This window comes from Amblyomma maculatum, chromosome 11 (assembly GCF_055883805.1).
Source record: "Amblyomma maculatum isolate TAMU_Amacu chromosome 11, ASM5588380v1, whole genome shotgun sequence".
Taxonomy (NCBI): Eukaryota; Metazoa; Arthropoda; class Arachnida; order Ixodida; family Ixodidae; genus Amblyomma; species Amblyomma maculatum.
The window spans coordinates 115,946,802-115,960,120 of record NC_139354.1 but is presented as its reverse complement, the minus strand read 5'-3'; the positions used below and the strand labels follow the sequence as shown (position 1 = coordinate 115,960,120).

The 13,319-nt window shown below is 45.3% G+C and overlaps 2 protein-coding genes across 5 annotated transcripts in view; both read right to left on the bottom strand.

Annotated features, from left to right (window-relative positions):
- The window catches only part of LOC146174789 (putative methyltransferase-like protein 15 homolog), a 148,974-nt gene extending 140,235 nt beyond the window's left edge, over window positions 1–8,739 (bottom strand). For all 4 annotated transcript variants that reach the window (XR_014701965.1, XM_084583955.1, XM_084583956.1 and 1 more), the window contains exons 1-3: window positions 8,651–8,739; window positions 2,593–2,748; window positions 1,442–1,578 (exon numbers count right to left, since the gene is read on the bottom strand). Coding sequence is in view for 3 of the 4 variants with exons in the window: in XM_084583955.1 (XP_084440081.1) it covers window positions 1,442–1,578; window positions 2,593–2,748; window positions 8,651–8,686 (329 nt within the window). In the remaining variant the exon portion in view is untranslated. The remainder of the gene's footprint in view (window positions 1–1,441; window positions 1,579–2,592; window positions 2,749–8,650) is intronic.
- A 1,924-nt stretch (window positions 8,740–10,663) lies between these two features.
- Window positions 10,664–13,054, bottom strand: LOC146174788 (uncharacterized). Its single transcript, XM_084585641.1, has 4 exons — window positions 12,656–13,054; window positions 12,222–12,580; window positions 12,028–12,111; window positions 10,664–11,628 (listed from the first exon to the last, which is right to left on the bottom strand). The coding sequence occupies exons 2-4, from the start codon at window positions 12,380–12,382 to the stop codon at window positions 11,322–11,324; spliced, it is 552 nt and encodes a 183-aa protein (XP_084441767.1). The 5' UTR covers window positions 12,383–12,580; window positions 12,656–13,054; the 3' UTR covers window positions 10,664–11,321.
- Between the last annotated feature and the right edge of the window lie 265 nt (window positions 13,055–13,319).

Genomic DNA, 13,319 nt, shown 5'->3' with positions numbered 1-13,319 from the left:
GGGAGCTTGTAAATTATGAATTCAGGAAATAAGCAAGAAATTCTAGCAATAACAGCGCTAACAAGGGCACCGGATGTTATTTTATATATATCAGGAGCACATAATGAGTTATAACAAATGGACGCGAATGCGTAATTTTTCTCCGCGTGTGCAAAAAACAAGCGCAGTGCCTAGTACTCAAAGTCGCCGCCAGATGTCCCACTGGTGTCATCATCATCCAACGTTTACAAACAGAGACAAGAGCCAACAAAGTTAACACGATTCTCAAGATCAGCTGATCTAGGAACTGGGGACAATTAGTCGTACGTCCGCATCGTCCATGCTGGCACGGCTACTTTGTGCATGGCAACCTTTTGTTCACGCTTCACATACGTGTACCATATTTATAAGAGCCCACCTCTCACTTTTGCCACTGAGAATTTGAAAAAAAAAAGAATTGCGCTAGTCAGCTCATCTCTCTGTTCCGCCGCGCGCTGTCACAGTACAGTGTGTTTCTCGGCAGCGCACCAAGGTACTGAGCAGCAAGAACATCACAGTGTGTCTCTAGGTGTTAGCTCTAGTGGAAGGTGGAAGGGGGGAGGGGGGCACTTGGCAGAGTGCCAACGGCCTAGAGAGGAGTGCCTGTGGTGGCTTACTCGGTTCTGTCCTGTTGCTCCGGCTGCGCAAGCCTCGTTTTCAGTATGTTTACTTTATGACAAAGCGATTGGGGTGTGCACCATGCATGGCGCGTCCTAAATCTTAGCACTGCGGGTTTGGTATGCACAAGACCGATGCCGCGGGGGTATGCCCCTGTCATCTTCATTTTGTTTCACTCGCAGATTCCAGCAAAATTGGCATGTAAAAGGGCAGATGTAAAATGCAGAGTGAGGGCTGAAGTTTTAGTTTTCATCTGATTGTCAAGGTGGCTGCTGGTACATGCACGTGACGTGCGAGGACTTCGTTAAATCAAAAGCACGGCAAAAAATTACTTTGTTAAGTCATGAAAAAAATACATACATGGTTTTCGATCGAGCAGAGATTGGGAAATAAAAAAAAATTAGTTTTATCGCGAATTTCATTATACAATGAGGTTCATTATATAGAGGTTCAACTGTACTCACATTGTTTGGCCCGCAACATGAAAAAGATGGCCGACGAATATGAGGTCCTTTTCGTCTTCTTGGTGCTATGCAAGCTTAAAAAGTCTTTGCCCAAAGGAAAAGGAAAGAAAGAAAGGATGCAAGACATAGCACAGATGCACTGGGTGCAAGGAAGAAACTGTCCATCAAATACTGCTCAGTAGTGAAAAAACGTACAATGGACAATTTGGATGTTTAAGCAGCCTCGTGAACTTCAAGAATTATTTGAAAATGAACTAAGGGTTCCCAGAGAGTCTCGCGAATGGCCGAGAAAATGCTCACTGCTAGCAGCAATCCGAGAGACAACCCAAAACGCCACTCACGGATACTGCTTGGACATCTTCTGTGCCCGCTGGTGTGCCAGGGGGTCTCGGTCCAGGCCAAGCACCCGCACGCGCTGGGCAGCTGCCAAGATGTGGCTTGTGTGGCCACCGGAGCCAAAGGTCAGGTCCACATAGGTCTGCAGGTTAGCAGGGCCCAAGGTCAACTTTATGCCAAAAAACATCTGGCAAGAGCGACGTCTGCTCACTTGTTTTCATAGTGGCAGATTTTAAAAGCCCATTCCTAGGCTTTGCGCCTGTGAATAGCGAGTGCCGGTGTAGCAGTAGGCACGATTACAGGCTGGTTGTAGCCAAAACCAGTCAGAAGGGAGGTTAGGAATAAAACAAAAGTGGATGAATGTGTAACCAGAGGGTGGTCACCATCAACATGCAACGTATCAGCTCTTTTAGAAAAGTGAAAAATCAGGCCAGTTATAAAGAATTTCCAATTTTTTTTTTTTTTCCAATAAATTCAGTGTTTAAACAACCCTGGTGTAGCATGTACTAAAATGTAGCTTACTCATCTTTTAAAGGCGTAAATAATAGACACCAAATTTCTTTTCGTTCTGCAGTATGATGCACAGCACATTGCTAAACTTTGTAGCAGAATGAATTGTATGTGGTAAATAATCTACAGTTGAATTTTTGCCCAATGCAGTTTCAGTTTCTGTTTAAATGCCAAGAGAGAGCTCTGATGTCAACGACATGCTCTGGTCCGATAAGGCGTAGAAAAACTGCAGTCTGGTCACTGCTTTGTTCATTCTAATCTACATAAATTCTTAAGTAAGCCTGCCCAAAATTTAAAACGACAAATAAATGAATAAGCAGCAACTACATCACTGTTTTTGCATGCTTCACACGACCTCAGCACGTCTACAACATCACAGCCGTCAATCACTTGGCAGCTGAAGCCAATACCAAAATGGCACAAGAGAAAAAAATTTAATTACAAGTTATTGAGCAGGTGTACATACCTAGGTTGATGAATGACGGTATGTCCAAGTTTATTATCATTTACTGAAAATGCCCCCCCCCCCCCCCCCCTCCCCACCTCACACCAAGCATAAATAGACCCCTTGCCTCTATCAGGCAATGCATAGTGAAAATAAACGGTCGTTACTCATGATGACCTTTTTTCTCGAGACGTGGCTCACCTGATCGTCCTGAATGTTCAGTGAGTCGATCACCTCTTGCAGCATCACTGGCGTGTGCGAGTAGCCACCCTCTTCGGCCAGCCCTGGTGTCGACAAGGTGCGCCGTGCCAGCACCTGGCATCGCAGGAAGCTGCCGCCACCCAGACACCTGTGCAGCTGGATAAACCCAGTGGCTTCCATGAGGCACTCTAACCTTACACATGCGACTGATGGCAATGGCAACTACGCAAGGCACGCTTCATTGAAGCATAGGAGAACTACAGAACCAAAGGCATAGCCTGAACAAGGCCTTACTACTCATTCTGGGTTCACCCATGCTTTCACGCATGCACTGTTTAAAGTTTCCCAGAAAAACCTCTTCCTTGGGCATTGACACAGTCTTTCTTCCAGTGTCTTGATACTACATGAAACTGTTTCACAGCAGCTGACCACTAGTGTGGTGGCCAGTAAAGAAACAATTCACAAGCGATAGATAGTTATGAGTTAGGTAGTTAATAATAATAATTGGTTCACAGCAAGGGAAAGGCGCAGTATCTGCCACAATTGTTTCTGTGGACACCTGAACCATGCCATAAGAGAAAGGAGGAAGGTGGAAAAGAAAGTGGAAAGAAAGAAAGAGGAGCCGTAGTGGAAGGCTACGGAGTAATTTCGACCACCTGGGGATCCTTAACGTGCACTAACATCGCACAGTACACAGACACCTCTTCGTTTCGCCTCCACATTTCGCCTCCACTGAAACGCAGCCGCCAGCGGTCGGGACCGAACCCGGGTACTCCGGCACAGTAGTCTGGCGTCTTACCACCGCAGTAGGGCAATAGGTAGTTAGTTATATAAGGTTTTATCACGCATAAATGTCTATAGCTATCATGCGCCAAACGCAAGGTTAAATATCTGAACAACATCAGTTCACATAAAAATTGGCTTACTTGAGAAACGTTAAAATGTGAAATATGGACAAGTGCACTCTCTCCTAAAAGCAGTGCTGGATGAAATGAGATGCGCTGGCTGTGAAATAAAGTAAAATGTTTTTTTCCTCAGGTCTTCGAGTTTTGCGCATGATTAAAATGTGATTTACAGTGAGCTCGTCACAGAATTCACACACAGGCTTACCCTTCTTTGTTAGCAAAAAAATGTGTGGAAGATGTGTGTGCCTTGTATGCATAAAACTACTTCGATGAAGCGTTTCTGATGTTGACATGATTTCCCTTGTCCTAATCTGGGCTTTATAGGATGCAGCTTGTTGTTTGTTTTATTTTCCCAAGCAGCCTGCCACTTGGCTCTTAGTTTGCTGTGCACTAATTTCATGCAACCCCTCACAGGTAATATAAATGGGTTGATCCAATGATAATGCGTCAGAATGGTTCATTCCTGCTGCACAGGTTGCTACACGTTTTCTCGGATTGCTTGATTTTCTTAATCACAGAGCAAATTCAAGTTAAAGAAGAAGAAATGGGCATGGGCAGGGCATGTAATGTGAAAGGAGGACAACCAATGCTGGCTAAGAGCAACTGACTGGCAAGCATAGCATGAGGTATCAAAAAGCTAAGTGGGTAGATGGGGCACAGCTGGCTGAGGACGAAATCAATGTGAAGGACATGGCCCGTGCCCTGCAGTGGGTGTAGACAGGGATTGTTCCAGAAACGGAGCAGTGAAAAATAAAAAAATTAAAAATTAATCACTGTAATGTGGCTATATTCTTTAAGACTTATTTTAGAAAGCACCATGTAAATTCTCAGCAGGAATTTTCTTCTTTTAATACACTCCTGCACAGCGCGACGTATAAAAGGTTAATGAAGTCACACAAAGTAACAATGGAAGCAAAATACTCTAAAACAGGGTTTCTAAAACTTCTGCCTCTAGAAACCCCCAACATCCATCAATATGCGCCAAGGACCACCCCATCGAACTGCCATCACAATCAGGCGATGTTGCTAATGAATGAACCCATCCTGCTTGTATTCCTGTTTTGTTTTCTTGCTTTTTGCAACTAGCTTTTTTTAATAAATGCCCCCCTTTCACTCATACCCAGCTCGGATCTTTCAATCAAAAACAAAAATGCAGAAAACTAGTCAGAAGGCCAATGTTTCACCTCGTTCGCACGCTTGGACAATGCCAGTGGCTGACCAACTCGGCTGATGGCACAAAAATGAAGAAAAAGGATAAGAAAAGCTAAAGTTGGTTACACTAAGCCCGGTTCGCATGTTGCAAAAGAGAAACGAGGTAAGGGGGGGGGGGGGGGGGGATACAGTCCTATGGGAGCTCGCGGAATCTAGAAAAGTAGCTCAGAGCCGATCCGTCATTAGGATGTACCCTAAGGCTCCCAATACTACACAAATATTCCAACCACCACCACTATGAAGCACCTGGGTTGCGTGGAACCCAGTTTTAGAACTCCTGTTCTAAAATAAGTTTTGTCATCGCATCCTGTTCCGGGCTTGATGTAAATGGTCTTAACTTGAACCAACTTTTCCTTCTTTGCAGAAACTTCAGTATTTAAACCAAGATCAAGTTTTTCTCAGAAAAAATACTTTGAAGAAAGTGCATTTGCACAATCAACAACACGCCCAATTACAATCTAGATATTTGGCAGAGCTTGGTTTTGGGGTATATGGAGAGTTCACATGGAATTATCCTATAGTGGGTGCGCTAAGTATTTGAGAACATCATTCCTTATCACCACAGACACCAATAGTTTCACCACATCTATCTAGGCATGAGGTTTCTTATATATTGACACATTACCATTCATACTGAGCATTTTGTTCCGAAATACAAGCATACAGGTTGACGCAGGAAATAAAATATTATGCAGTCATCATCATCCTAGCCGCACACCAGAGCGACTTGGAAATTGCCCCCTTTCTAATACCCCTGTCACACGGAGTTTCCATCCGCATTAAACTCGATCTGCATTCAACTCAATGCAGATCGAGGTTGTCACACGGCAACTTTCAAGTGCAATCGAGCTGGATCCTGCTTGATTTCAAGCTACTTCCTCAAGAGCTCCTGAGATTTTAGGCACACTCGAAAGCGGTCATCGACGCCCTCGTCATCAGTGAGCTCTAAAGCGCACACGAGAAAAATTTCTCAATGCTCATTGAAAACGCCCGTGTAGCACGGGACCCTTCAATCCTTCTTGAAAACCTCAATGCAGATCGAGTTCAATGAGGACTGAAAGTGACCGTGTGACAGAGGTATAATTGCAGCCAAACTTTTCGTTTACAAGGTGCAGAAGGACCTGGCATCTGGGGTGACGAAAAAAAAGCACAGACAGTAGTCAGACGTTGCCAGAACATGTGAATTTCTCCAGTTGCTACAAGTCATTGAGAGTGATGGTCCAGGAAAATCAATGACGGCCACTACAAAAGAGCTGCAAGTCGCAGAGTCGACTATATGTCAAGATCGCAGTGCAAGAGGACTTGAGGTACCATTCCTCTGCCACGAGAAGTGGGTAATTAATGTCCAATAAAACTCGGGAGAATTGTCTACTCCGGTCCAAGCACTTCTTAAGCAAGCTAAGAAGCCTGAAAAGCCTGGAATATAGTTTTTTTTTTTCTCAGGAGAAAATAACTTTGATCAAGATAAAAAAAAATTACAAAAGTTCAACGCTGCTGAACCAAATATTGAGCGAAAGCATTAGCTGCGGGTGACCGAGCGTTCTTCTCTTTTTCTTCTTCCTCAGCTCACATATAACGCTCCGCTTTTACCAAGCCGTATGAAAATGCCTCAGTGACTATAGGGGTAATGTGAATGCCAAGGTCCTAGCAGGCTGATTCTGACATAACCGTCCCATGTGAAACGAAAGACCCAAGTTGGCAGCTCCTGCCAACTGAGCCGCGGCTCCGACCGTGCCACGCCAACCGCTCGAGTTGGGAGCCCATCTCTCGCTTTTGTGTCACGTGGGTAAGACGCATGTGACTACCGCCGCGCTACGCCGACCGCTTGAGTTGGTAGCCCAGTTCTCACCCTAGTGTCAAGTGGGGTGTGGCACCACAGCGTCACGTGGGTAAGACGTACGTGGCTACCTCCGCGCTAAGCTGAAGGCTCGAAACCTAGAGTAGTATTGCTTTTAAATAAAAGTTAACAGCTATAATGACAGATGGCTTTGCGCAAGCGCTGATGAGGTGTCGACAGGGACACACACAAAATGTAATGGTGTAAGCCATTGTTAATGTCATGCCATCATACATTTTTGCGCAATCAGAAGATATCCTGGTTAATGCTCCTGCATACATGGAGCTGCTTGACACCGTTGCAAAGCTTGTTGGATAGAAACTGCTTCAAAGTGAAAACCTTATGTCTTTCAATAAAATTCAGCTCCATGCCCACACCGCTCAGGAGCGGCTGTCTGACAACTTCCATGATCATGGCTGTCCAAAAACTTCCACGATCATGTCACTCCCAACTTGCGGCTTCCTAGTTCTACAAATTTTAATCCCCTCGACTACTACGTCTGGGGCGTCGTTGAGAGAGAGGCCAACAAAAAAGCTCAATAACATGAAAGACTCATTGAAGAACGCCACTGATGACTCAATGGCCAACATCACTAAGGATCACCTGACCCAAGCACACAGTTGGTTCCAAAGTACTAGAAGTAGCTCCCAAAGTTTGGTGGAAGTATGTGTATTTTTTCCAAATATATTGTTATCTAAGGTCAACATGTGTTCTCAAATACCCTGCGCACCCTACAACATATAGAGTTCAACATTCCAAAGCGACATAGACTATAAAGGATATCGTAATGAAGGGCTGCACATTAATTTCAAGCACCTGGGGCTCTTTAATATGCATCGACATTGCACAATGCACAGGTTCTCATGTTACACCTTCAGTGAAATGAGGCCAGGACTGAGATCAAAACCACATACACGGCCTTGGCCCTCAAGCGGCCTCACCATGAGCCGCAGTGGTTATATCCTGATCAAAAGCAAAAGTCTCCTGAAAGTTTACGCTAACAGTGAATACTGCCATTTCTGAAAAGTATTTGAACTGGAGCCCGTGACATATAGCTACTGTAAAGTGCCCCCACTACTCAAATAGGCTACAGTACTTGCAACCTCCTACCTGGTCGAAATTCCACTTGTGTGGCAAGTTTAAATGCAGGCATCATTCCACCTAAAATTCACGCATGACCACTAGTTAAGACCAAGTTGCATTCACAGTTCCTCCTGCATTTCTGCAGCCTTTTGTCAGAGCACACAATTTGAACCAGGTTAAATTTTCTCCTGCCTGTGAATTGGTAATTTGACATTTTCCACGAGATGAGACAACCAGTGCATTTAAACTTTACGAAATGAATGTGCCTAGCAAAATAGTAATTATACTGCAAGTGACATACCATCAGAGTCTGTACTTGTCAAGACAAGACAAGCAACAAGTACTGTTCCCATATAACTAGTATATAACTAGCAAATTACAGGTGAGTGTAACAAAATAATTTTTGGCCACTGATCCTCTGGCTGGCTGTCATCAGAGGTCTTATTTGACAACTTCCGAGGCATCGACAGTTCATCGACATATTGACGAAAACAGATGTGTAAAGAACAACCGCATGCAGAAAACCTTAATTGCAAGCAGAAATTTTCTGCCAAAGAGAGCTCTCGGCGCTGGCACAGCAGCAGGGGTAGAGGTTTCGCAGATTGAGATTTGCTCGCATTGCCTATTTCTTTGCGAACCGCTGGGCGGGTGGGCAGAAAACGACAAAGTAATACGCACAGTTTCGTGACCCTTCGCCTTCCCATTTTTTTAATTAGCATGCATCACCAATACGCTTTAAGATTCGGAGCCCCCCTCCCCCCAGCTCTCTACCTCTCGTGCTTGTCCTCGTTTCTACGCGCTACAGCACTGCGAGAAGACACCTGCCTTCAAGTGATGATGGCACGACAACGGCGTGACGAGTTATCGCAATCACTTTCTCAGCAGCGATTTGAACACACGTGCGCTCAGTGGTTCGGCAGCTTTCTGAAATAAAGTTCAAGTTGAGCGCTTGTTTATCATGCTTCTCCGTGTGACGGGCTGCTGAAAGAAGAGAGTTGGGCTCACTATCTCGGCTCAGTACCTGAAAAACGGAGAGTTTTCGCAGCGTTTTCAGCATTTTGTCCTCGCAGTCACTTTGAAGATAATGAAGTGCCAACTTGAAGCTAGGTAGATTGAGCTTCTTCGATTTACCGGGCTCTGATAGTCCTCGGACAGCTCGCGGTTTCCTGTCAAGCAGGAAGCTACGTCATGATCACGCGCGAGCGATGCCAGCGGGTCGTCCGCGCGCAGTCCGAGAGTCAGAAAAAACGAGGAGCGCGAGGATGCCGATCGAGAAATTTGGCGCACTTTTCGGAGCGGACCACTTGCTGGAGTCAGATAGTTCCGACTCGGAAGATTCCGACGAAGAGGATTTTGGCGACACATTTATAATTTGCCTTCTGCTTGCACAACTGGAACGGCAGGACCGGCACAGAGTGCAATTATATGTCGAAGAGGTTGTGCCGCGCTACTTGGATTTTGAGTTCAGCAAGCTTTTTCGACTTTCTCGCTCTACAGCAGCAACTCTAGTGGAGGAGTTTCAGCGCTCGTGTTTCTACCCTGAGGGTCTCAGAGGGAGACCAAAAATATCGGCCGAGAAGACGGTTCTTATAGCGCTTACTTACATCGGGACTCAGTGGGCGCTGTATCAGATTGCTGACAAATTTGATGTCAGTGAATCGACGGCTCATGTCGCTGTAAGCCGAGTACTGAACTTTCTGTGGTCCATAAGTGCACGGGAGATCTGCTGGCCGGATAGAGAAGAGCGAGCAAGAAATAAGCGAGCATTTCAAGCTCTGTTAACTCGCCACGGGGTGCCAACTGGCCTGCCAGACGTGATCGGCGCAATTGATGGGTGCCATGTTCGCATTTCGAGGCCATCAGAATCGGAAGAGAGTTACTACAACAGAAAAAAATTTCACTCAATAGTATTGCAAGGCGTGTGCAACGCGGACATGATGTTCACAGACGTGTTCATTGGTTTCCCTGGGAGTGCTCATGACGCCCGAGTCCTACGGCACAGCTTCCTGTTTGAGGACGCAGCTTTGAAATGCGAAGGTAAGGAGCATTTTGCAAATTACTTAAGGGCGCTTTTTATAGAAGCATTATGAAGAGAATAAGAAAAAAAAGGGGGTAGCCACAAATAAAAAAATGTGTGAGAAGGGGCTTGTTCAGATTTTGTCACTTTTGACTCTGTGTCCCAATTGCTGCTTCAAATGCATCTCCGAGGTGTTGTTTCAACAATTTTGAGTTGATATTATCTGGTGACCCTTGTCTCCATATCACGTACAAGCCATTTGTCAAAGAGCTGTTAAATAATTTTAAAACATCACAGCCTGCAAACCAAATCTCATTTCGTCGTTAGAGGCCTGAAAGGTCTTTCAAGGCTCCAAATGTTTAGCATAGAACTTGTGTGCTATTTTTGCATAGTATAATATCTCTATTCATGGTAACAATTTGCTTCATTTCCAGGCGGCTACCTGCTAGGAGACGCAGCTTACCCGCTCTTGCCATGGCTTCTGCCTCCATATCGGCAGACGCTTGGCAGCCATGGATGGGTACTTTCAACAGTGCTCATAACGAGTAGTAATTGAAAGTACACTCCTCAAAGCGCGATTTCAGCGCATAGATGTGTGGGATACATCCAAGGCTGTTGTCTTAGCAGCATGCAATATGGCCAGGCGCCACAGAGATTGAATACATCGATTCCGTTGCAACAAACGAAGCACCTGCTTTACGGGACAGCGTAGCGCAAAATCTTCTTGTGCATCAAGTGCCATGCAGTCAAGACGATTGTGTAATGTTTTTGTTGAACATGCAAATAATACTGTTTGAAGTCGCAGTGCAGTTGATTGCAAAAAAAGTAATGCAATAAAGTTTGCACTTTACGCACGACACCCTATGCGTGAGTTGATTGCATTAACAGCAACAAACCAGAACAGTAACTATGAATACGCAACATATGTAACTGAGGAACTAATTACAGAATGCCTTAAAAAGGGAGGCGGGCCAGTCAAGCTGCCTGATTGGTAGCCCTATAATTTTAAGGGAATAAATTCAAACTGTTAGCAATTAATAATAATAAAAAAGTTTTATTTCCGTTTTCCCGTACAAATGCAGGCCTGCCAAATCCTCCGAAGGCTTGAGTGGCAGTGCCCGGCAGTTGACAGCATATAAGCCATGCATCGAGCAGACATGTTGCAAAAATCGGAGAAAAAAACAACAACAATGAAAGCATAAAAAAAAAAAAACGAGAGAAGAAAATGGATTCAAAAAGAGCAAACGCAAAAATACACATTAGGTGAGAAAACATGTAGAAACATAGTAACAAAGCGATATACAGGAACTAACAATGTAATTTCACAAGACAATCCTTCACTTTATTTCTATAATTAGCAGAAAATATTTCTTTGAGTAACCGGTACAGAGTAGCGGAAACATATTTTTGAAGACACTCGCCATAACGCGTTCGCACTCTAGGCACGAGAAAACGATCGCGACTTCTCAGATCTTTCATAGCATTGGTGTGCAAAAATTATTTGACCAGATGTGTTTAAAATGTAAAAATTCAAAAACGTTACTGACTTCATCTGGTGACCTACCATGTAATGCTGATTTATGCAATCTCCCTCAGACATGACAAAGTACTACAATGTTTGCAGTTGGCGGCACAAATTAACGGGCACAAAGAAAATAACACAGAAATTAACAAGCTACTCATTTGCAGGATCAACATTTGTTGTGGAATGCTGACGCTCAAATCTGGCAGCAAATGTTTCAAGCGCAGCAACACGCTCGACATGGGCCTGCCTGCGAGCAGCCATGCGGTCCTCGTGCCTTTTTTGGCGGTTCAGTTCAGCTTCGCGGAGGTGGCTTAAGAAGCCCTGTACCACGGCACGTGTAGAGTCCAGGCGGGCCTTCTTTGCAGCGGTTGGTCGCTCTTGGGATGGACCCTCAACAGGCACGTCCCCGCCACCGGTGCTTTGGTCTACTACAGCCGAAGCCGGAATCTGCGGAATGCTGACAGAGCAGGTTGCAGAGATGATGGGTAGTAAACGTACAGCGCCAATGAAATAGACTCGCTTGATTAAAGCTGATGCTAATTGAAAGATCTTGAAGAAAACTGACATTTTTCATGAATCCACCTGTGTACATGATTTACAGCGCTGCATATACAAATTTGATTCGTGTTAGCTCCTTATGTGCGGATAAAAATAAATTAATTAATAAAATAATGAACTAACGGAACAATTATTCAATCGACCAACTTCGAAAGAAAAAAAAAAGAAAATTCCCAGATAATCGCTATCAGAATTCCAGCATTTCTTCGCCGTTTCTTTCCGCTGCTTCCACTCCCGCAAAGAAACATATATAACTAAATAAAACCAGTGATTGGGCCGTAAACAACAATAAACTTACTCGCTTTGGGTCCGCGCAACTCCAGGCCCCAGCAAACACGGCGGGTTCACGCTGTGGCTCTTATCCAGCAGCTCACTGAGCTCCCTGGGCATAAAATGACATCTACGTTAGCAGGCGCGTCAGTCTGAAAGGAGTTATTCGAATTAATGCTTAAATACGTGTCAACCCAGGCGAAAATCAGATAGTGGACTCACTCTTCAAACTCGCACGACCGACGGTCGTTTCCAGAACGAGCGTTGTGCTCCCGCACTCTCTTGTAGCCCCTCTCAAGCGTTCTCCACTTATTTTCTATCTGGCTTGGTGTCAGGCTGCCTCCGAAAACCCCGTTGATATTAGTCGCCAGCATTTCCCACATTTGTTTCCTAGTTTTTAGTCGCCTCCCGGGGCTCTCTTTGAACTCTTTGTAGAGTTGGATTAGGAGCAAAGTTTTCTGCTTCGGCCAAAGCTCATCTGTCTGAGCCGACAGCTGCTGCTACTTGCTCGCGAGATTCGGTGCTGTCTGAGCCAAATGCAGCTCCCTGCTCGCGGATGGCAAGCTGCAGTCGAACGCCACCTGCAAGTGAAGTGCGATGCTTAGCTCATAAGTGCGACAGGAATTACGGTAGTTCTAGCAGGAGGCAGTACGTACCATCAGTGACATACACTGGTAATCCTTCTTCTAACACGGGCATGCCGTCCGGGCAAAACTCGGGGTATGCGAGCGCCTCTACTCCGTCCAGCACAACGCTTACACCTGCCATGGCGCGCAACTATCCGTGCGAAAGCAAAGGAGAACTATGAGCGAAAGCGCGGGTAAATGGGCGCAGAAGCGCGAAATGCGCAGGCGCATGAATCCGATATCGTCTGCTAGCGTCTCTGGCAGTTTCGTCTGCTACCTGCCGGCTCGTGCCGGTGCCAGCAGCGCCGGCAGTCCGCGGTGAGCCGGACAAAGAAAATCGAGCGCGCTTCCGGCAGGCTGCGGACTGGTGGGCGGAGCTTCGCGCCCTGTCGGAGAAAAACGAGCGTCCGGCTGGCGTCATGGTGAGTCCGCGGTGAGTCCGGGACTGCTAATCGAAGAAGCTCATTGATTGAGTTGAGGTGGTTGAAGCATAGAGAAAGAGATTGCGTAGAGGCATGAGGCGTTGAAGTCGTCAAGTTTTCCAGCTCCCATGAGTTAGCCGCTAGCTACAGAAACAAAGTTCATAGTTTTAAACTATAAACGCAAATTGTATTGTGTGTTCGATTATGGCTTATTTTAAACAGTAATTTTAGTTGTATAAGTTTTATTTAAAACTTATTTTAACTCTTTCTGA

What these genes read in the sequence shown, in the direction of transcription:
- LOC146174788 (XM_084585641.1), bottom strand. Translation starts at nt 12,382, where the DNA reads ATGTGGGAAATGCTGGCGACTAATATCAACGGGGTTTTCGGAGGCAGC. An exon ending in CGGTCGTGCGAGTTTGAAGA is followed by an intron (nt 12,112 to 12,221) that starts GTGAGTCCACTA and finishes TTTTATGCCCAG; the next exon opens with GGAGCTCAGTGAGCTGCTGG. An exon ending in GTTGCGCGGACCCAAAGCGA is followed by an intron (nt 11,629 to 12,027) that starts GTAAGTTTATTG and finishes CTGCTCTGTCAG; the next exon opens with CATTCCGCAGATTCCGGCTT.